This window comes from Jatropha curcas, chromosome 9 (assembly GCF_041381405.1).
Source record: "Jatropha curcas cultivar XTBG-Jc1 chromosome 9, XTBG_Jcur_1.0, whole genome shotgun sequence".
In the NCBI taxonomy this organism is placed as follows: domain Eukaryota; kingdom Viridiplantae; phylum Streptophyta; class Magnoliopsida; order Malpighiales; family Euphorbiaceae; genus Jatropha; species Jatropha curcas.
Window position 1 is genome coordinate 5,113,331 of NC_143159.1, and position 21,439 is coordinate 5,134,769.

At 36.2% G+C, this 21,439-nt stretch overlaps 5 protein-coding genes across 9 annotated transcripts; 3 read left to right on the forward strand and 2 right to left on the reverse strand.

Moving 5' to 3' along the window:
* Positions 1–791: 791 nt before the first annotated feature.
* LOC105630649 (O-fucosyltransferase family protein) lies at positions 792–6,356 on the forward strand. Of its 4 annotated transcripts, XR_002284016.3 has the most exons (13): positions 792–1,266; positions 1,706–1,813; positions 2,038–2,137; positions 2,222–2,289; positions 3,316–3,404; positions 3,499–3,679; positions 3,764–3,892; positions 3,997–4,130; positions 4,217–4,430; positions 4,988–5,172; positions 5,252–5,347; positions 5,476–5,588; positions 5,740–5,879. XR_002284016.3 is itself a non-coding variant. In XM_020678020.3 (12 exons), the coding sequence occupies exons 1-12, from the start codon at positions 1,099–1,101 to the stop codon at positions 5,522–5,524; spliced, it is 1,521 nt and encodes a 506-aa protein (XP_020533679.1). In that variant the 5' UTR covers positions 792–1,098; the 3' UTR covers positions 5,525–5,653. The 4 variants fall into 4 exon arrangements, 3 of the variants coding, with proteins under 3 accessions (XP_020533679.1, XP_012067917.1, XP_012067918.1); XM_020678020.3 differs by lacking the exon at positions 5,740–5,879 and having other exon boundaries at positions 5,476–5,653; XM_012212527.4 differs by lacking the exon at positions 5,476–5,588 and having other exon boundaries at positions 794–1,266; positions 5,740–6,356.
* An 860-nt stretch (positions 6,357–7,216) lies between these two features.
* On the forward strand, positions 7,217–9,911 carry TL29 (ascorbate peroxidase 4). Its single transcript, NM_001308782.1, has 11 exons — positions 7,217–7,303; positions 7,399–7,503; positions 7,670–7,754; positions 7,856–7,890; positions 8,040–8,105; positions 8,218–8,258; positions 8,622–8,752; positions 8,910–9,016; positions 9,203–9,340; positions 9,579–9,713; positions 9,801–9,911. Exons 1-11 carry the CDS (start codon positions 7,217–7,219, stop codon positions 9,909–9,911), a joined length of 1,041 nt encoding a protein of 346 aa, NP_001295711.1.
* A 524-nt stretch (positions 9,912–10,435) lies between these two features.
* Positions 10,436–14,475, reverse strand: SRS (Seryl-tRNA synthetase). The gene is made up of 10 exons (XM_012212524.4): positions 14,163–14,475; positions 13,897–14,045; positions 13,437–13,530; positions 13,191–13,339; positions 12,986–13,078; positions 12,412–12,591; positions 11,921–12,087; positions 11,269–11,403; positions 11,065–11,158; positions 10,436–10,959 (listed from the first exon to the last, which is right to left on the reverse strand). Exons 1-10 carry the CDS (start codon positions 14,401–14,403, stop codon positions 10,675–10,677), a joined length of 1,587 nt encoding a protein of 528 aa, XP_012067914.3. The 5' UTR covers positions 14,404–14,475; the 3' UTR covers positions 10,436–10,674.
* Positions 14,476–14,657: 182 nt separating this feature from the next.
* LOC105630646 (histone H3.3) lies at positions 14,658–16,663 on the forward strand. Of its 2 annotated transcripts, XM_012212523.4 has the most exons (5): positions 14,658–14,806; positions 15,636–15,707; positions 15,830–15,906; positions 16,015–16,105; positions 16,213–16,663. In XM_012212523.4, exons 2-5 carry the CDS (start codon positions 15,636–15,638, stop codon positions 16,381–16,383), a joined length of 411 nt encoding a protein of 136 aa, XP_012067913.1. In that variant the 5' UTR covers positions 14,658–14,806; the 3' UTR covers positions 16,384–16,663. The 2 variants fall into 2 exon arrangements, with proteins under 2 accessions (XP_012067913.1, NP_001295710.1); NM_001308781.1 differs by lacking the exon at positions 14,658–14,806 and having other exon boundaries at positions 16,213–16,383.
* A 603-nt stretch (positions 16,664–17,266) lies between these two features.
* Positions 17,267–21,369, reverse strand: COX6B (cytochrome C oxidase 6B). The gene is made up of 5 exons (XM_012212522.4): positions 21,181–21,369; positions 19,794–20,099; positions 19,603–19,685; positions 19,437–19,518; positions 17,267–17,669 (listed from the first exon to the last, which is right to left on the reverse strand). Exons 1-5 carry the CDS (start codon positions 21,220–21,222, stop codon positions 17,616–17,618), a joined length of 567 nt encoding a protein of 188 aa, XP_012067912.1. The 5' UTR covers positions 21,223–21,369; the 3' UTR covers positions 17,267–17,615.
* Between the last annotated feature and the right edge of the window lie 70 nt (positions 21,370–21,439).

Consider the following 21,439-nt stretch of genomic DNA (forward strand, 5'->3'; position numbering starts at 1 on the left):
TAATAGAAAAAAGATAGAGAAAATGGGATTATAACGTAATATCTGATATCACCAATTTGGAGTGCTGGAAATAATTTTGAATTTTAATTTTTTATATGGTCCCCATTAATTTTTAAAACTGTAAATTAATTACTCAATTCATATTTATTCTACTTTGTTGTTTCTTTTTCTCATTTTTCATTCACAACAATATTTTAAAAATTATCTTTAAAATCTCTAGTATCCAAAATTTAATATCATATTAAAATACAATTCTAATCAATTAAAATATTTAACATAATAATTATATTCACTTCTGCTCGTTTAATTTTATATTGATATAGAAAAATTGCACATTATAAAAATACATTTTTAGTATGAATAATGACAATTTTGTACTTAATTTTACCATTGCAAATTTTGAAAAATAAGTTCTTAAAAATTAAAAATTAAATATAAAAGAAAATTCCAGAGTAATTATTATTATAGATAACTTTCCAATTTTATACAGTGGTTTTGGAAACCTTTTATCAGTTGTACATTTGAAAAATTACCATACCATAATTATGAAACTGCGGTTATAGCTTCGAGTCTTTTCACCTTTACATAAAACAAATCCAATTAGGCGTTAATACTTAATCAAATTCATTAATCTCAGTCAGTGAGCTTGAAATGAAGGTAATCACAAGTAAATCGGGACCCACCTTTTCTACAACACAGTCACTCGATCACCGAATTTAATTAAAATTAAATTAAATTAAATTAAATACTATTAAATTTAAAACTTTAATACTGATCGCTTTAATTCCCCCACTCTCTTTCTCTCTCAAACATATTCCCTTGTTTTGCCAACCAATGGGTAGCGCTCATCCCAAGCTTAAGTGGCATCGCCAACAAATAACCGAAAAGAGAAAAACCAAATAGCCGACCCGTTTTAGCGCTTGCTCACACAGAAAGAGAGGCAACGATACATTACTTGCACGACATTGCATATACTGAAGCTCCATCAACCTTTTCTCTAATGCCTATCTGCCATTCTCGGTCCTTTAACTGATCCTTTGTTTTTCTTGTATATATATATTTTTTATTTTTGTTTTCGGGAGAAACGGAAAAGTGAAGATGCAGAAGCGGAGATGGAGGGCGGTGGTGGTGATGAGGAAGTTGCTAACGTGCGCCATATGCGCAATGACTATGGTCGCACTGTTTTCTGTACATATACGAGTGTTCCCTTCTACTAAAGTTCCTGACTTGCCTGATCCTTACAAGCTGCCGGCTACTACCACTCAGGTACGTTGTAATTTTTGTATTCTCTCACTCTCGCTCTCTCTTATTTGTAAAGAATTCCGATTAGGGGTTTTTTTTTTCTTTGTTTGCTTTCAGAAACTTTTTTGAATCTTCTTCTTTTCGTCGCTTGATTTATTTTCCTGAATCTAATTCAAGAATTAATTTTGCTGATGTAAGTTATTGATTTGTTCATAAATTTTTAATGGAAGAAGAAAGGAATGATCTGCTTTTGAGTATTGTTATTATTATTAGATTTCCTTTGAAGTATGCTGTTGCATTTCACAATATATTTCAAATTCATTTGTTAAATTTTGTCATATGCTGTTATTTTTCGCCGTTGTAGGATTACATCTGTATATTTCGGATTTGTCGTAGCTGCTCGAATGAAAACATTGCTTTCTTTTGTTTTTTTTAAATTTACCAATTTGACAAATTTTTGTAGCAGCACGAGATCAATAAATATTCGAGATTGGAGAATGAGCAAGAACAAAACTTAAGCAGAGAGCTCACTCCGCCCCATTTGTCTAAACCACCTCTTCCTGCCCACAAGGTCTTTATATTCCTATACTTTTACATATTTCAATTGCTTCTATGCAGCAGCTTAAACACAAGGGATTAGTTCTACTGCTTAATGTATTTCATTATTTTGTCTGTTGCTGTCATTTTATTACTTGGCTGTGGAGACAAGTGGATAGAGTCCCATGGATATATATTTATATATTGATACAAAGAAGTCATGCATCTTTCATGTTTTCACTCCTTTAGATTTGACAGTTGGGTCGTGCTAGGGGAAATTCGGATTTCGCCAAGCTATGGAAGCCTCCACCAAATCGGGATTTTTTGCCGTGTGTGGACCCTAGTTCTAATTATACAAGTAAGTTCAACTGGAAGTTCAACTTTCTTTTGCATCTGCTGAATCTCTGTGTACTTATGTTGCAAATTTTTTATTGTTTCTCAGCTCCTGGAGAATCAAGAGGTTATCTTCTAGTTCATACAAACGGTGGCCTAAACCAGATGCGAGCTGGGGTCTGTATCTATTTTTCCCTCTATGTGAAATCTCTCTGTTGCTATTTTCCGGTTTGAGTACAATTTTACCATACATAACTAAAATTGAAGTTGCCTAAATAGTTTGAAGTGATAATAGTTGGTTCTGTTCAAATTCATAATTCTTCCCTTGTTCTTTTTGTAGAATCATTGTGCTATTGGTAAATTAAAATTGTTGCTTTGCTAGTTGTTTTATTATTTCTTTATGCTAATATATTGTCTAATGGTATGCATGGGAAACACTGAAGATTATTGTCCTTTGCAAGACCTTTCTGTTAGTGCTTTGATTAGATGGAAGGAGTCTTCTCCCAGTTATAGCATTGTTTTGATAGGTTTCTGATTGCTTATTTAAACAAGTAATAGATCAGCTTCCTCCTCATTCCATATGTAAAAGAATGGATTTGAAAGTCCTCTACTTTCCATTGCACATGCAGAGATGTTCAATTAAGCTGGCAAGTTTTTCAATGGGGTATTGCATCTTATAGTGTCCAATTCTCTGTTCAGCCATGCTATTAGATTGACCAAATATACAATTTAGTATGCAGAGTTTAACTTGCCTTGAACCTGGAAGTTCCAGTATGTAGTTTTTGAAGCCTGCACAAGGAATGGTTCAATACTGTCACAATTATGAAGCACTCTTGTACTATTTCAAGTATAGCTGTTGCTTGACCTTCATATTAATTAGTTTTGGCATTTGTCAACTAGTTTTGCTAGTGGAGAGACCTATTATGGTGATATGTTTCCATAAATGAGTCTCAAGCAGCATCCTTGATCATTAACTACAGCAATCTTTCCTCAATTATTGTATCCATCAAGATACCGCTTCTATTCTTATAATTTTCTTCATTTTATTATAGTCACCAGTTGATCTTGGAATACTACAATCACCATAAGAAGTTTCATTTATCAATATCAAATTGGAACTTTTTTCCAATTGATTATTGAAAAATGTGTAATATTCAGTTATATCTATTTTGGAATAAGAACGGTGTCATTGTTTAATTGCAGATTTGTGATATGGTAGCTGTTGCACGAATAATAAATGCCACTCTTGTAGTTCCAGAACTGGATAAAAGGTCATTTTGGCAAGACACCAGGTAACTTTATTCTGTGCAAATTAGATTAACACCAATATGCCTCAGGTAATTGTGGTGCCATAATTTGGGTTCTTTTTTTTTTAAATATCTGCAGCAACTTTTCTGATGTTTTTGACGAAGATCATTTTATCAATGCTCTAGCCAATGACGTAAAAGTCATAAAAAAACTTCCCAAGGAAATGGCTAATGCTGCCAAAGCGGTTAAGCATTTTAGAAGCTGGTCCGGTATGGACTACTATCAATTGGAGATAGCAAGCATGTGGGAAGATTATCAAGTATTAACAATCAAAATACTTCTTTTCCTTTTGCTTTCTTCTTCCTAATGTAAATGTGAATGGAACTGTGTTATTTGTTTGTAGGTCATTCGAGCTGCCAAGTCTGATTCTCGTCTGGCAAATAATAATCTCCCTCCAGATATTCAGAAGTTGCGGTGCCGTGCTTGCTATGAAGCCCTCCGTTTTTCACCTCAAATTGAAGCAATGGGAAAAGTAAGAACAACACTAATTTGCTCATGTTGATATTTGAAGTGAATATTTCTAAGTGCATGCGTGATAATTGTCACTGGAATTTTCAAATTGCACTGGTGTTTTAGATGTTGGTGGATCGGATGAGGTCTTATGGTCCTTACATTGCTCTACATTTACGATATGAAAAGGACATGCTTGCATTTAGTGGATGCACTCATGGTTTATCAAGTGTTGAAGCTGATGAGTTGAAGAAGATCAGGTACTATATATTTGTGCCTTGTCTTCCATTATGGTGAAGTTAATATTCAGGCTTCCTTTGTATTTAACTTAATTTGTCACTTGCAGGGAAGAAACTGTATACTGGAAAGTGAAGGAAATTGATTCGAGGGGGCAGAGATTCAAAGGTTATTGCCCCTTAACCCCAAAGGAGGTTGCTGTGTTTCTCAGTGCGCTTGGATACCCCTCAAACACTCCCATATACATTGCCTCTGGAGAGATATATGGAGGTGATGCTCGCATGGCTGATCTGCAATCTCGCTATCCCATATTAATGAGCAAGGTATGTGCATGGAGACATATTTATAAATTTGCTGTTTTTATCCGAGCACGTAATTGCTTTGCACTTGGGGCACATTCCAGTTCATCCGATGGTTTGTCAATTGCGAGCAGTGAACATTGCTTTATAGATATTATATGTTATTTGTGTTACAATGCTGTTGTTTGAAAACTAGTTATATAATGGAATTGAGGAGAGGTGTTCTTAAATTAAGATAAAACATTTTAGAGGCAGCAGCTATCATAAATATGCAGATCAATTTAAATCATTGTGAACTGATTCCATGAACTGGAGCCATTTTACAAATTGAATTGTCTTGTGGATTTGTAGGTTCAGAATGAACTCTTCTTTTAAAATTATTTCAAAGCTTCTTCTCTTTATAGTGTAGACATGCATACATTCTTGTGTTTCGGCTGGAAATAGGTGAAAATTACTGCATGTTACCTCAATCAATAATTGAGCTATTTGGGTCTTTAGATGGATCCTTTTTCTCTATCCAACTATTGTATTTGAAGGTCGAAATATTTATGTGGTGACTTCCATCTCAAATAACTTTTCAGGAGAAATTGGCATCTGTTGAAGAGCTTGAACCATTTATTAATCATGCCTCTCAGATGGCCGCACTTGACTACATCGTGTCTGTTGAAAGTGATGTGTTTATTCCATCATACTCTGGGAACATGGCGAGGGCAGTTGAAGGTCATCGTCGTTTTCTAGGACATAGAAAAACAATATCCCCAGACAGGTATTGGAACTGCCCTCTTTTTTTGTTTGGTTCAATAATTGTTTGTTTCTGAATATCATCCTTGATTTCTGGGATATAGGAAATCGCTTGTTCATTTGTTTGACAAAATTGAACGGGGCAAAATGAAAGAAGGTGAAGTTTTATCCAAGCGGATCATTGAAATGCACAGGAGACGGTATGTGATTTTGGTAAAATTGACTGTCCGTTGATAGTTCTGATCAGAAAATTTTGCTTTTTAGAAAGTAACTCGTTTGACAATTTCATATTTTGAAAATTGACTGGTTGGATCTTCTTGATTTTCAGCAAGGATAAGTGTTCTATTTCTGAATTCGGTTGTTTTGTATTCCATTAGCAATTTGCTAAATATTGTGATCTTCATTTGGGTCTTCCAATGCTGACTGATTTGCAGGCCTGAGGTTGGAAACGGCACATTCTGAGCCTTTAAATTTATATCGTCTTCTTCTTCTTATTCTAATAAAAATATAAACTGCTGCGAGCATATGAGATTTTGTGAAGAATCTGTTTTTCCACTTCAATCAACTTGTCTAATTCATGTTGGTTGCGCAGGCAAGGATCTCCGAGGAGGAGAAAAGGACCCATCTCAGGAACAAAGGGCATGGATAGGTTTCGTTCAGAAGAAGCCTTTTATGTAAATCCTTTACCAGATTGTTTATGTCAGAGGCAATCATCCAATGTGAACAACTCTCTGGTCATCAGATAGCTAATAAAAATTCCATTTGAAAAAGGCAGCTGATGATTGCAGGATACTGACAAATTTGACAGTCTCAGTATCTGTGGAAGCTGTTTACAGACTGGACATACAATTGTAAGAGTTAGGAATACGGATTCTGTACATCTTGAGTTAGATAGATGGCTGATATGTTGGAGATCTAGATGAAGATGATGTAACTGTTGGCTCCAAGGACGAAGAAGAAAGAGGAAGAGGAGGGAGAACAAGAAACATGTAAACAGGGCCTTGCATTTCATCAAAAAGGGGATCTTGCAAGATAATTTTTTTACTTGCACAGAGGATGATGAATCGTTGGGGATACAGTACTTGTATAATTGTTAATCACAGAAATAACGTCTCTCTTTTCCTCCCCCTCTTTTTCCTTTTTTTTTTTTTTTATCCTTTTTTATTCATTGTCATTCAATACAATAAAATGAAATCATTATTTAAAATCTCTCGCTATCCTTCTCATTAGAGAATATAAAATGCAACTCTCAGGGCCAAGAGGGGTATTTGGGCTCCCATAGTGCCCGATTGCAATACCTAGGGGGTGTTCATAAACTGATCCAGACTGCTGAATCCGCGAAAAATTGTGGTTTAATGCTTTGGATTGGTTTTGAAAATTTTATTGGTTTATCGGCTCTAAAACCAAATCAAATCAACTTGAATATATATATATATATATTGAAGGAATTAAAATGTATAAAAAAAATCAATTTAAAAACTTCGAAGAATTAGTTAAAATCACATGTATTTTATGTTACTATATTAATCAATTCATTTTTCATGTTTAATATAATAAATTATTCTTTTATTATCATCTAGTTAACTAAATTGTAAGACAAGTTCAAGTATTAAGGAGAATAATATGAATTATAATAATTGAAGGTTAATTTTTACGTGTAGAGTTTATTTTCTCCTCCCAATTCGCTTCAAGCTGCTACATCAAACTAAATTGAATTAAACTACCACTAAAGTTTTATTTTGAATTTTGAATTTTGAATTTGATTTATTTTTTCAACGCGTCAATTTTTATTTGATTTGATTATTATTTTAAATCAAACCAAATCGGGCCCTATCAATCACAAAACGGATACCCATTCTGGGAATAGGCCCAAATCAAAGAAACTTCAGGATCCCACCTAAATACGATTTGGATAACGTAATACACACATCCGAATATCTGATATCTCCTAAATTCATGAACAATCATGCACACTCCACTCGTATTGCCACATAGGCCCCTCCCTCTTATATCCTCTTTTGTCCAACATTAAGATTTCTCTCCTCTTGAAGAAGGCGTGAAAGCAATTTATGGAGGTGTCTTTCTTCTCAACTCTCCCTTCTCTGGTTCTAAGCAACCACAAAGCTGCTACTCATGTATACTCTTCTTCTCGTCCTGTAAGTTTCTCCTCTCTTTCCTTCTCATTTTTGTTGAAATGATTGTTAATAATAATAGCATTTTGAGTACAGTATTTTTTGCACATTTTGAACAGGCTTCCGTTCCCATTCGTTGCAACAAAACTGAAATTGATTTTACTAGTGAGGATGGTTTCAGGCGAAGAGACGTCTTGAAATGCTTTGGGGCTACCGTTGGCATGGTAAAACAAATGATCTCCTCCTTTTTATTGCTTTACCGATGTCTGATTTTACTTATAGTTGTTGGATTCAGAATGGGAAATGTGATTTCATTTTTTTCAATATTTGTAAATTGGTGATTTAGAATTATGTGGTGATGAGTTTCTACCAGTTGTGATATCACCTTAGGAATTAATAGCAAGCTCAGGATCATTTGTTCAAATGGCCAGTGCTGCTGATTTGATCCAGCGCAGACAACGTTCCGAGTTTCAGTGTAAGCTCTTCTTTTGTTTGCTTTTTTCTTAACAAAAGATTTCCATTTTAAAACTAGCTAGTTATAGTGTATGCTCAAATGGAGTTGCTTCTTTTTCACAGCAAGTATTAAGGGGACTCTTTCCACAGCTATAAAGGTAGCATACTACTGCCATTTATTATTAATATATTTTCTTTATCAAAATTAGCTGTGGGATGCTTTATGTAAAGAATCCATATCTTACCCTGGCATGTTTTCGCTGTATGCTGTGAATTGTGATTGCATTTCCATTTATGTTTGTTGCAGGGAAAACCTGAGGTTATTCCGTCCCTGCTAACTCTGGCACTGAATGATGCTATTACTTACGATAAGGTCAGATAAGGATCTTACTTATTACAATGTGATTGAAGTCCTTCACTTTTATGAGAAAAAATAGGGGAAATGATCAAGAAATATATTGATCTCCTTCTGATTAAGTTTGTAGGCTTCAAAATCTGGGGGTCCAAATGGATCTATTCGGTTCAGGTATCCATTATTTGAAGCATTATCTCACATTTGAGTTAAAATGTTATAATTAAATTTACTATGACATTACATTCTTTCCCTTTCAGCTACATTCTAATAACATTGGAATTATTCATACTTTATGTCAACAACAATGGCCTCGATTAAAATTCTCTGTTGAGGAATTAACATAGAGAGTTCTTAGTGAAGCAACCTGTTGGATTAGTTTGTGATCGAAATTATTTGTTAATAAATACCTATATTTTCGAGTTCACAATTAATCATTGCTTCACGGATTTCCAGTTGTTTTTGCAACTTGAAGAATGATATAATTTCCTTGCTCAATTGCTATCTTAATTATCTCTTATAATTTCTTGCCTGAAGCTCAGAGATAAGCAGACCTGAAAATGAAGGACTTTCTGCAGCTCTGAATTTATTAGAGGAAGTAAAGAAGGAGATAGATTCATATTCTAAGGGCGGACCAATTTCCTTTGCTGATCTTATCCAATATGCAGGTTATGCATGTCAATAATCAATCAGTTTGAACCATGTGGCATTTTATAGAAATCTTGCATGTGCTAATTATGCAGACAAGCAAAAAGAAAACAGAAAGAAAATTTTATCACTATGGAAGAACATTACCCCTGACTCTACCTTTTTCATTATGTGTAGCACAAAGTGCACTTAAGTCTACATTTCTGGCTTCTGCTATCCGCAAGTGTGGTGGTAATGAAGAGAAAGGAAGTTTGTTATACACTGCATACGGTTCTAGTGGGCAGGTAAGTTTTCTAGTTTGGTTGCCTTGTAATTGAGTTAATCTACAAGCATTAGGATAAATAATATAATTAAAGATTTAAGACTGTATTCAAAGACATGAAAGTAATATTAATTTGGTTTGTGCTTGGAACAAGTAGAAATTCATCAGGTTAAACACGTAATGGGTGCATTTCTTCTTGTTGAAACAGTGGGGTTTGTTCGATAAGCAATTTGGACGAGCAGACACCCAGGAGCCAGATCCAGAGGGGAGGGTTCCACGATGGGACAAAGCAACCGTACAGGAAATGAAGGAAAAGTTCAAAGCCGTTGGCTTTGGTCCTCGCCAGGTGTCTTCTTCTTCTTCTGCTTCTTCTTCACAGAAACAGTCGCTCATTTAGGTTTTTTTTTTATAATTATTACTGGACGTACAAGTTACCTAGGAAATAAATCTTCTTGTGTTTATTCAAAATAACCAAGTAAATTCAGTAAGGACTTTCTTACTCTTGACCAAATTATAATCATCTAAAGGAACTTGTTGCGTATTTCACTAATCCATACTCTATTGTCTCCTTTTACGGTTGCCAGTTAGCTGTTATGTCGGCGTTCCTAGGTCCTGATCAAGCAGCTACTGAGGCCTTACTAGCCACTGATCCAGAGGTTTTACCATGGGTCCAGAAGTACCAACGCAGCCGAGAAACGGTGTCTCAGACAGATTATGAGGTCAGTATTAAGGGAAAAAAAGATTAACTCAACTGCCAAAGTAGGACTGTGAAGCTGAATCGCATCTTTGTGTTTCTTCTATTTCAGGTTGATCTGATAACCACTCTCACCAAATTAAGTAGCTTGGGCCAACAAATCAATTATGAAGCATACACATACCCTGTCAAAAAAATTGATGTGACCAAACTCAAATTATAGAGGAAGCTAGCAGTTTCACAAGACCGGCAACAATTCTAGCAATTAAAAAGCTAGATTAGTATCAAATGAATTTGTTTCCCAGTTTGGCATCATTGCTTTGTCATTGTCACGTGTCAGTAATAAATTAAGAATTAGTGTCAAATGAATAGTAAATTCTACAATCTACTTCTGTGAATGATTCTAGAAAAAGCTTCAAATGGAATTTTTTTCAAGATCAATTTTAAACTTGTAAAAAAGCCACTTCTATGTCCACGGAGACGAAACGATGCTTCCTACTATTTTATCCAAATTGATAAATAATAATGCCAAACAGGTCCTTCATCTCAGGATGTATAGCTGAAATTATGTCCTCATTTCTCGAAAAGGCTGCTTAACATTACAAGCATGCTGATGCTGATAAAAGCAACCAGTTCAGGAGGGAGAACTTGGGGTAGACATTTAAGCTACCAAATTGACAGAATCAGACCACAGAAATTTGGATTCTCTCTCCCCCTTAATATCATTTCCAAGTCGAACTATGTAAATTAATATAAACAGTTCAACCACACTGTAAAATTCAGTTCCCCTTCAAGGTTATTTATACAAACACTTGAACGAAGCAAAAATATTTTTTCCTGCTGAACAAAAATGCTCGCCCTTTGGTAAGGATATGTTTGACATTTTCTATGGTCATTAAATTATTCTTTCAGGGCATTAATATGTGAAAAAATTGTCAACAAAGATGTTCTAATTGTATGCTTCCCTCAAAATCAAACATAATAATCTACTTATCTTCTGAAAATTTCAGAGCTATAAGTTCCAGCCCGCCCATGAATGGCCTCAATGGCTCAGGAATTATGACAGAGCCATCTTCTTGCTGGTAATTCTCCAATAAGCATATTATCATTCGTGGAACTGCACAAGCTGTTGCATTTAGTGTGTGAATGAACTTCGTAGGAGCAAGGTTGCCTTTACCCTTCTTAGGACTTGTTGATGTAGGTTCAGATGGACGATATCGAATTCCCAGTCTGCGACTTTGATAGTCTGTACAATTTGATGCACTTGATATCTATTCAAAGAGAAAAAAAAAAAAAAAGAGATGAGGCAAAATCCTGCATGTGCAAGGGAACAGTTTTTTTTGGGGAGAAAGGAATAGAGAGGCAAGATTCCATACCTCACCGTAACGTCCTAAGCCAGGCATCCAAGCCTCCACATCAAATTTGCGGTATGCAGGGGCACCTAAGTCCCCTGAAGCCATATCTAACGTTCTGCCAAAAGCTTAACATTACCACAGGTACTTGGAAGCGAAAAAATAATGAAGATTGACTGTAGCACCTACTTATAATATAACCCTAATGATATTGACTGTAGCACCTACTTATAATGTAACCCTAATGAAGAGAAGAGGTCTTCTTCAATTTTGATAAGCTCCTGATGGTACGATTCACTCTCCTCTGGTTGGCATAAAATAAACATCTCCACCTTGCTGAACTGGTGTACTCGGTAAAGACCCCTGCCCAAGAAAGCTGTAAGTTCATCACTTCATGCAAGAAAGTCTAAAAACAACATTAATTTAAATATCCATAGATAAGACTCCTAATAATCCTAGATGAAAGAACTGCATGTGAATAGACAACTTGTGTTAAGTGGTACAAAAGCCTTCCATAATACAAGGCAACTTAAAGAGATTGAGAAAGAACAATCACAAATTAACAGATTTTGCCACTTGTAATGGAAAATAGGACAGAATCAAATATTAACAAGGCAATAGTCCAAGATAATGATGACGAGGAGCGTGTACTCTGTGTTTCCTCAGGTGCTTGAATGTAGTAATCTCACCACATGAAGCATTCAAGATTAAACTACCTCATAAAAACATTTGGATGTGATGGAAAGCCATATTATGAACATTCTAAAGTTGATATGATGCTCAAAAATGATTTTAAAGAAACATTGGTAGAGACTGTTAGTATGAGGTCTTTGAATAAATTAGATTATTATAATGAAATGAGGAATGCTCACATAAATACCTTGTTGCTGTACCCGCAGCACCTGCCTCTGTTCGGAAGCAATGGGAAAATGCCACATACTTTAAAGGCAACATTGACTCAGTGAGTATAGAGTCCATATGAATTCCTCCCACAGGAATCTCTGCAGTGCCAATCAGGCACTGGTCACTACCCTCCACAGAGTAAACCTGTTAAACATCACCAAATCATTATATTAAAACGAATTTAGACAACCCAATGCTAAAAAGATTCAAGAGCTATCTGTTGATTGGCTCTTTGACACTGAAGCTAGTCACTTAAGCATGGGGTATAAACAACCCATCAATGAGGTGTGATCTAAGTAGTAAACCTGGTATAATCATCATTCACACCATAAAGCATCCACTTTATGGCCAAGATGTTTAAGGATGTTCCATCACCAGCTTCATTATTGCAATCCATAATCAAGTGCAAAAGTAATGGTAAATGCATTTAGCATCATTCGGACAACGGTCATAAAAACTTAATGGTACCTGGGTATTATCTCCACGAGGTTGAAAGCCACATTTTTCAACAACAGAGGATCTTACAAGTTCCGGGGTTGTTAGAGGCATAAAGCCCCTTTTCATGACTTCAGAGAGAGTCCAGTTGATAAGGGCCATCTCTAGCATAACTGCTTCATTCTTCAGGTAGTAGAATTTTGATCCACTAACCTGTACCAGCAAGCAATATTAAGTTGGACCATTTTCACTAGTCATGGTGAAGGCCTAGCAGCTAAAACCTATATAATATTATTGAAGTTTGATCAAAGAAACTGAAAAAATCTTGCATGTGAAAAATGCTGCATCTTACAATTTGAACATGCATGAGAATAACAAAATTGTGCTGCAGTGATTAATATAATTAAAAGCCAGACAATATCTAATAGCCCTAATTCCTAGTAAATGCAACTACTATTGAAAAATTCCTGTTATACCATAGGCTGTTAATGTTAGCTACTTTCTTTTATGGCTAACTAGATCAGCAACTTTTACATGAAATTTATTAATGGTCTGATAAATATCTATAGGAAATGCTTTAATACCTTAAAGTAAACAGAGTGAGTACCTCAGCAGCTGCATCAAAATCAAAGAGATCTAGTTCTTTTCCCAGCTGAAGATGGTCCTTGACTGGGAAGCTAAATTCTCGTGGACTACCCACCTGAGAGCAGACAGAAAATGTAAAGAAGCTATGCTAATAAAATCAAATGCACAAACTTGCCTAACAAGAACAGAAATATTAAATTTCAGGAAGCAGCCCAAAAATATTATACCGTCTTTCTCACTGTTGAGCAATCTTCTACTCCAATTGGAACATCTGGATGAGTCATGTTGGGTATACATTGTGCTTCCTGCTGAAGCTCATCTGTAAGTTTTAACAGATCTTCTTCCAAACTCACGAGTCCTTCCTTCAGATTCTTTCCTGAAAGAGGGAAGGAAAGGGCATTATGCCAATAGTACATTAACCAATCAACAATCAAAATAATACTTACAGGCAGAGTAAACCATTTAAACTGTACCTTCCTCAATGAGTTTTTGACGTTCTGATGGCTCCAGCTTTCCTTTCATCTTGTTTGCTACAAAATTCCTTTCCCCACGAAGCCGTTCAACTTCCTGCTATCTGGAAGTGACAATTAGATAAAACTGAGAAGCAAACTAATTTTTGTCATTTTAAATTACCATTTTGAAACTATTTTTTCATCTTCATCTTTATTTTGATTCCAAACGACATGTATTCCGAGTCTGGAGCTCACTGGTGCAAAATACACTGGTTGACAGAGCCCTTGCATTTCACTGGACTCTTCTAACAGGTTTTTCATCCAAACAAGAAGAATGGCGATATTTCACATAAAAATCATTGAATTTCGTAAAAAAGAACCAACTTTTTTAATAAAAGGAAAATTTTCCAGGAGCCAAATCCGAGCCAAATTCGTAATTACAACTTAAAAATGAAAATGCCCTAAATTGATAAAATCTGACCTTTTGGACTGCCAGCATTTTCTCGTAGAGCTCAAGCACAAGTTCCAAATTAGCATTGGAGTTCCTGTTCTTTATGTTCAAAGCAACCGCATCCTTATTATCCCTTATCCACTTGAAATCTATTGCCGCCTTCCATTGAGGCTTCACCACTAAACCCCAGAAAATTCAAAACGATTAACAGCAATAAGAATCACACTCCGACTTTCGGCTCCAGAAAAAATGAAGGAAAATAAAAAAAAAAATTACAGAGACGCAAATTCACCCACCACTTTTGTTATCTATGCTCTCAGTAGGAAGTGCTTCTTGTACAGCAGTTGCAGAAAGCGCTCTGGTTAGAAGTGTAAACGGAGGTCTTTTTAGAAAGTTATTTTTATAACGGAGCGAAATGGAATTTAGGGTTAGGGTTTTGGACATTGGCTTCGTGAAAATGAAGCGTGAAGAAGAAGACGAAGCAGGAATTACAGCCATCCTTAGGGTTTGTAAGGTCGTCCCGCCAAAATAACCCATGCGGCGTGTGGCTCTGTTTCGCTTCAGTATTTGCTTTTGTTTGTGGTCAGAAGAATTTTGAAGAAGAGATGTCTTTATTATTTTGTGACAAGCCAAACGGGATTGGGCCTCGAGTAGGCCCTTAAGACGGGGTGGTTGGGGATGAATCATTAATCCGACACCCACTGTAAAACGCGCATCTTAGCCGTTCACTTATGCGAGAGAAAACACAATAAGACGGACGCATAACCGTCCGATTCCGTTCAGATAAAAGCACAGTGGGAGTCAATCGTGGCCGTACGTTAGTAGTTCATACTCCGCCCATGATTGATTGCCCCTATAAATAGCGGCCAAAATTAGTCAAATTGACCCTAAACATCAAACTTCTTGTTGGAGATTTGAAGATTCCCTCTGGTTTATCAAGGTATGAATCTCTCGCCTTCCCCTCTTTCCAATTCTAGGGTTTCTTGTTTTCTTTTTTGGTTTCATTGTTATTGTATTTTGCTCATTTAAGCAGCTCCCGTCCTATCGATAATTTCCCTCTCTTAATTGTTGTATTTTAGTTTGTGAAAAATTGAAGCTCTTATTGTATTTTTGCTCGTTTAAGCAGTTTCCATGCTATCGATAATTTTTCTCTCTTAATTGTTGTATTTTAGTTTCTGAAAAATTGAAGCTGCAAGTCAAATTCTCTTAAGAAAGCCCTTGTTTAAAATCAAGAGAAACTCCCATTCTCTGTTTAGAAGAACCCTTACTGATAACTTCTAGGGCGTTTCCTTTTGCCTCTACCCAAGTTCTTGAATATACTGTAATTTCGTGTTTCTTGTCTCTTCTTGGTCCGACTGACTTCAGATCTGGCATGGTATCATAGGGTGTATTCTTTCCCTAGTCACTCCTTTCTGACCTTGCTCCGTTTTGGGTTCTTTGATTTTTGTTAAAGTTTTTGAGAGTTTACTGGTTCGAGCTGCTTTCTTGAGAATGGCTGTGTTGGGTCTTGCTGGTGGAGTATGCTGTGATGCGCTACTTAGGCTTGTTTCTCATATATCCTCGGGTTTGCCCTTTGTACATGGTCTAGAGAGTGGTGCCCTATGAATTTGGCCTTTGAAAATTACTTTATTAGGTTTTTTCTTGAAAAGTTCACAGTGTTAACGTGGTCAACTTGGGTTATTGGTATTGATGCAGAGACTTCTAATAGAGAATTCCTTAGGCTTACTTTAACTGGTTGCATAAAATCTTGCCTAATCTGATATTTGTAGATGGCACGTACCAAGCAAACTGCTCGTAAATCCACTGGAGGCAAGGCGCCGAGGAAGCAGCTTGCGACAAAGGTAACCCGTTCTTTCATAGTTATTCAACTTCGTAGCATTAGAACATTTAGGGTGTCTCATAATTATTTTTGTGGTTGTCTTGAATTCTGAAGCAAAATTTTGTTGCTGCTATTTTGTTATAGGCTGCTCGTAAGTCTGCCCCAACCACAGGTGGTGTGAAGAAGCCCCACAGATATCGTCCTGGAACTGTTGCACTTCGGTATGTTGTTGAAAACCTGTTCTGCTTTTCAAATAAGTATTTCTTCATTGGATTTTTTGTTTTGTTTGAAATTCTTAAAATTGACTTTATATTAACATGAAATTTCAGTGAAATTCGCAAGTACCAAAAGAGTACTGAACTCCTTATCAGGAAACTCCCATTCCAGAGGCTTGTTCGTGAAATTGCTCAGGATTTTAAGGTATTGCTAGAATCAATATTCCTTATTTATTCAGAGTATGTGTACTACTTTTTAGATCATTTTCAGATATGTTAGCTGATCATTGCAACTTTGTTTTCTGGATGCAGACTGACTTGCGATTCCAGAGCCATGCGGTTTTGGCCTTACAAGAGGCAGCAGAAGCATACCTTGTTGGATTGTTTGAGGATACTAATCTGTGTGCCATCCACGCAAAGCGTGTTACCATAATGCCCAAGGACATTCAGCTTGCCAGGAGAATCCGTGGTGAGAGGGCTTAAAAGCTCAATTTGCTACAAGGTGGTCAGCTGATTGTTGATGATTGTGTAGCGGATGTGTTTGTTGTAGGATCTTACTCTGTCTTGTCAGTTCTTGTTTTTGAATGTGAAAGTGGATGATCAGTAGGGTCAGACTGTATTAGGGTACTTTAAGTTGGGGATGGCTGGTACAGTGGAATGTTGCTATTAAACCCTGAACAACCTAACGTTGTTCGTTAAAAATGTTTTTGCTGTTCATGAATTTGATGTGTTTCATCTATAAATTTGTTTGGTATTATGAATATATGGTTTGTGCAATGCTACTGTGAAATCTTGCCAATTTAACTAATTAAACAGTTAAAATCTTTAAGTTAGCGAGCAGTTGGCTTTGCTGCTTCGGCATCCATAGGAATTTGCTGTTTTCTCTACTGCTTTGGCAACCACGAGAATTTGCTGGTAATAGAACAAAAGTGGCAATATTTGATGGTTGCATTAGAATTAGGTGTATTACTAAACTTCCAAGACTTCCCGCATCAATTTATTTCAATACCTGCATGTTCGAGTGGGATCTTTTAGGGTAAGCAAGCCCAAGCGTTCTCCTGTCTGGTCATCTCTGATCACGACAGTTCTCTTTAATGGGCTCCATCATTGGAGGGTCCAAAACATTCATACAAATTTCGTGAAAACTCCAAATCGATCAAAAAATATAACTTTCCAGCAAACAAGCCAGACAATAAAACACAATTGAGACATCAGTTCAAGGATTCCGTGTTCATCCATGACCAATGATCATAGATGAGCAAAACCAAGAATTTGGATAACCAGAATATAGGTATGACACTAGTGAATGACCAAATCCCAAATAGTGAAATTGTCAATGCCTAATCTTGGATCAAATGACCAAGAATTTGATTAGGGCAATCAAGCAGTATTACTTTATTATGTGAAAAGTAACAATGATAACAGTTTTCTTTGACGTCCAAGCGGGTAATCTATAACCACTACAGGACAGTTAAAATAGGGGCAAAATGATGGAGAAAGAAGCTTCATCTCAATGACGATGAGCAATAGCTGTCTTATAAGCAACAACTTCCTCTGTCGTCAGACTGAACTATAGTTCTAATAGAGAAACCAAAATTTCTTATTAAATAGGGCATTCCCGAAAAATATATTTTTCATCAAAGAAATTCATTTGGTGGTGGAAACATGGATACAGCAGGAAACAAGCAGCACACGAGTCTCCATTTGAGAACCATCTACAGGTGCTTCGGAAAGGTTCCATTCTCCCTTTGCTCATTCCATCTCTCTATCTGGTAACCATAAACAAGCCAAAAATCAGCTCAAAAAGGTCACTAAAGAACCCCAAAAAAATATAACAATGATGCATAACTCAACAGTATAAAACTAATAGCAAGCAGCACATGGTTACAGTTCAAGGTTTTGGACATCTAGAAATTGAGTAATCATCTCAAAAATCAAATATCCAAGTTTATTATATCATTGGTCTTAACATATAGAGAATACATGGGAAGCTCACAATTTACAATGATAGGCCAACTAAATAGAGTTCACAGGAGCTATTCATAAGGTGCCATATAATGCACGAATTAATCAGGTGACTCCTGAATGCTTGGACCTATCAACAAAATAACCTCTCTCTCTCTCTCTCTCTCTCTCACACACACACACACACACACACACACATGCCATTTCAGTGGGTTGGTCTGGTATGAGAAGTTATGGGAAAGAGTATATTACAGCATCTCTAATTCGTGAATTTCTATTTTCCTGGGAGTTTCAGGGTATTGAATGATTCGTTTGGAGGTGAAAGACGTTAATGCTAAACGATCGGGGGCCAAGAGTGTGGTCCGGCAGAGAGCTCTTCTTGCGCGCGCACGCTCACACACACGCACACGCACATGCTCACACGCGCGCGCACACACACACACAAGCCCAATTCTGCTTCATCAGTGGAGACAATTGAAATAGAAGACAGTGGATACAGAAGAACTCCATGCAGGGGCAGGAGGTCCAAACAAAATAATAATGATTAATAGTTGCTAGGGAAAAATTTTCAAAATTGTTTGAATATAGCAACTCTTGCATAGCTCAACTAAGTGCAGAAGATCTTCAAGAGAAATGTGTTTGATTAGAGATCAGGGTCAATTAAGCATAAAAACAACTAATTGTAATGATTTGTACAAGAGGCAGCAGTAAGATGTAACATATTGCTTAATCACAAGAATTGCATGCTAATGCAAAAATAATAAGAGGTTGAATTTAGCAGACTACAAATACCAAGCAGAGTTGAGAAGAGCTACCAATTGTCTTTAATCTCTTTAATTCTTATCCAATTATAATATTTACAAGTTCTTTCAAACTTTGATCGATCATCTCATCCTCAGATTCATTTTGGTCTCTAAAAAAATGTCATCTTTTATTATCATTTCAATCATATGCAACTATTATATAACTACTATCAGAAACTAAAAGTCTTACGGCCTTGATTCTTGATAAACTTGTGAGAGAAATCATTATGCACAATAATATTTCCCCATCCTTCCATGTCAGCAATAACAAAATTGAAACCCATTGCACCAACCAATGGGAAGGAAAATTCTATGGGCCACCTAGACTAGGCAAGATTTGTGGGAACCACACTAATTGTGTGACTCTCTCTCATATGTCTTGACAAGCAACTCATGCCAGCAATGTCAAATGCAAAATCTATTTCAGCCAACTTTTGGAGAGACAAAGACTATGTGAGACACGATAATCTCTCTCTCTCTCTCTCTCTCTCTCTCTCTCTCTCTCACACACACACACACACACACACTCATACTGTACTTCAACATTTTACCAACACATGCATAATTTAAAAAGGAATAAAAATGTAGGTCTACAGCCCGATGATTACAATGTTTTTTAATTGGTTTGACTTTATCAGATATGTAAAAGCATTGAACAACTTCTAAAACATAAAAGGATAAAAAGGAAGGAGCATTTCCAATCCTCAATTGAGAATTAAAAAGAACTACAATACTACTCAGGATATCAAGAATCTGGAAGATACTTACCCATTCACCAGGGCAGAGAGAACGATAATATTTGGCAAATTTGTCACACTCTGGAGCTCCTTCTCCCTTGGCAGCCACACAACTGAAGAAGATCATAATACTTAGTATTACATCATGGAATTTGTATACACTAAAAAGAAGTAAATAGCAAAGAAAATTTGATTACCGATGATACTCAATATATCGGGCAAAACAGTGCCTAGTCTGATTTGTAGTTGGGAAACGAAAATCAGCTGGTGCTGTCTCCAGCTGGATATGAACAAGGCAACCCCAACAAATAAGTAAATCCATAGAGAAGTTGCATTAAGAAAATGTAATTAGGCCATTAAAGCAAAACTTCCAGATAAAAGGTCATACCTTTATCTCCGGTTTCTCATCAGCAGCTTCTTGTTCATCTGAGGTTTTCTCTTCAGTAGTTTCATTGCTTTTTGTATCAACAGCAGGAGTATCTTCACCGCTGTTTTCAGCAGCAGAATTATTTTCTGTGCTTTCTTCAACACCAGCACCAGCAGTATCTTCTGTTTTTTCTTCAACAGCAGCTACCGGTGCTTCCTCGGCTTTCTCGGCTGAAACATCTGCAGATTCTGGTTTCACATCTTCCTTTACTTCCTCAGGCTTAGAACCTACATCTGTCTTCACCTCGTTCTCCTTCAATAAATATTGCTATATTTAAAAAAAAAAAAAAAGGTTATATCAGCATTACTGAATAATAATGTCAGCTAAGGAAAGGAAGAAATGCTGAGTACACTAGATGATGATGGCCTGAAGGCATAAATAGCTATAGCAGGATAGCAAAAGGATAATTACATGGGTCAAAGGCAAAATTAACCAGACAGTCTCCAAGCAGCTAAAGCTTAATCTATTTTTGTTACTGAACCGCAAAGCATGTAAAATTTTAAAAAATAAAAAATAAAAAATAAAAAACGAGGCTAAAAGATCATAAGTTGATCAAATCCATTCACATCTAATATCTTTATTCTTTAGCAATTAGACTGAAAAATAGAAGCATACCCATACAGCTCAGTGGATGCTAAATTAAATCACAATTTACATGACAATTCCCTTCATATTATGCAAAGCATTTTGATTTTCATATTTCTCTGTCAACTATTACTGACATCAAATCAGGCCAAGCATGGCTTTAGCTTGATTTAGTAAGCAATTGAGGTCCAACTCAAAGCATTAATAAACTGAAAGTAAATGACATGCCTAGGTTACTTATTTAGCGAAGCAAGACTAATTCTGAAACAGTTCCCTTTCACTCAGCAGCATACAGAAAAATCATGTCAAAGCCAATGCGTCTCCACTGAATATTTCTCATGGAAAGGGAAAAGGAAAGAAAATTTGAATTAATGCCAAAATCTAAAGTTTAGGGACTAAAAACATACTTCCTTTCTTCTTTTTGTCTCCTCCATTGAAAGAAAAACAAATTACATTTCTTACAATACTCAAGAAAAATCATAGAGGAGCTAACTCACAATCAATCGAACCAATATATTCCCTCAATCAATCAATTTCTCATAAGTCGGAACAAATCAAAACTTTAAAAAGAAAAAAAAAAGTCAAATTAATTCCTCACAAGTCTCATTTCGCCAATAATTTTCAGTAACTATTACAACCAATTTCAATAGAACAAAAATCGAAGATCCAAAACGAATAAAAGCAAAGAAATCAAAAGAGGGAAACAGATCTGGCATAGCAATCGACTCATACCATGCAAGAGTTTACGAGATAAAAACGGTACCTCAGATAGGGTTTGGGTTTCACTTGTTGCAGCTTCCGCCATTGCTGGAAAAGGAAACGAAAATGGTTGCTGACCAGTCACAGAAGGGCAGCCTCCAGCTAAATGATGAGGGAAGACGACGAAAAAAGCAGAGTTCTCTTCTGGTTTAGGTTAAGACAAAGAAGATTTACTCTTTTACTGTGGAGGTAAAAAGTGAGTCCACTCGTTGTCATTTCTGAGCCACGTTTCAATTTTCTGTTTGGTGGGAGCTAACCCATGG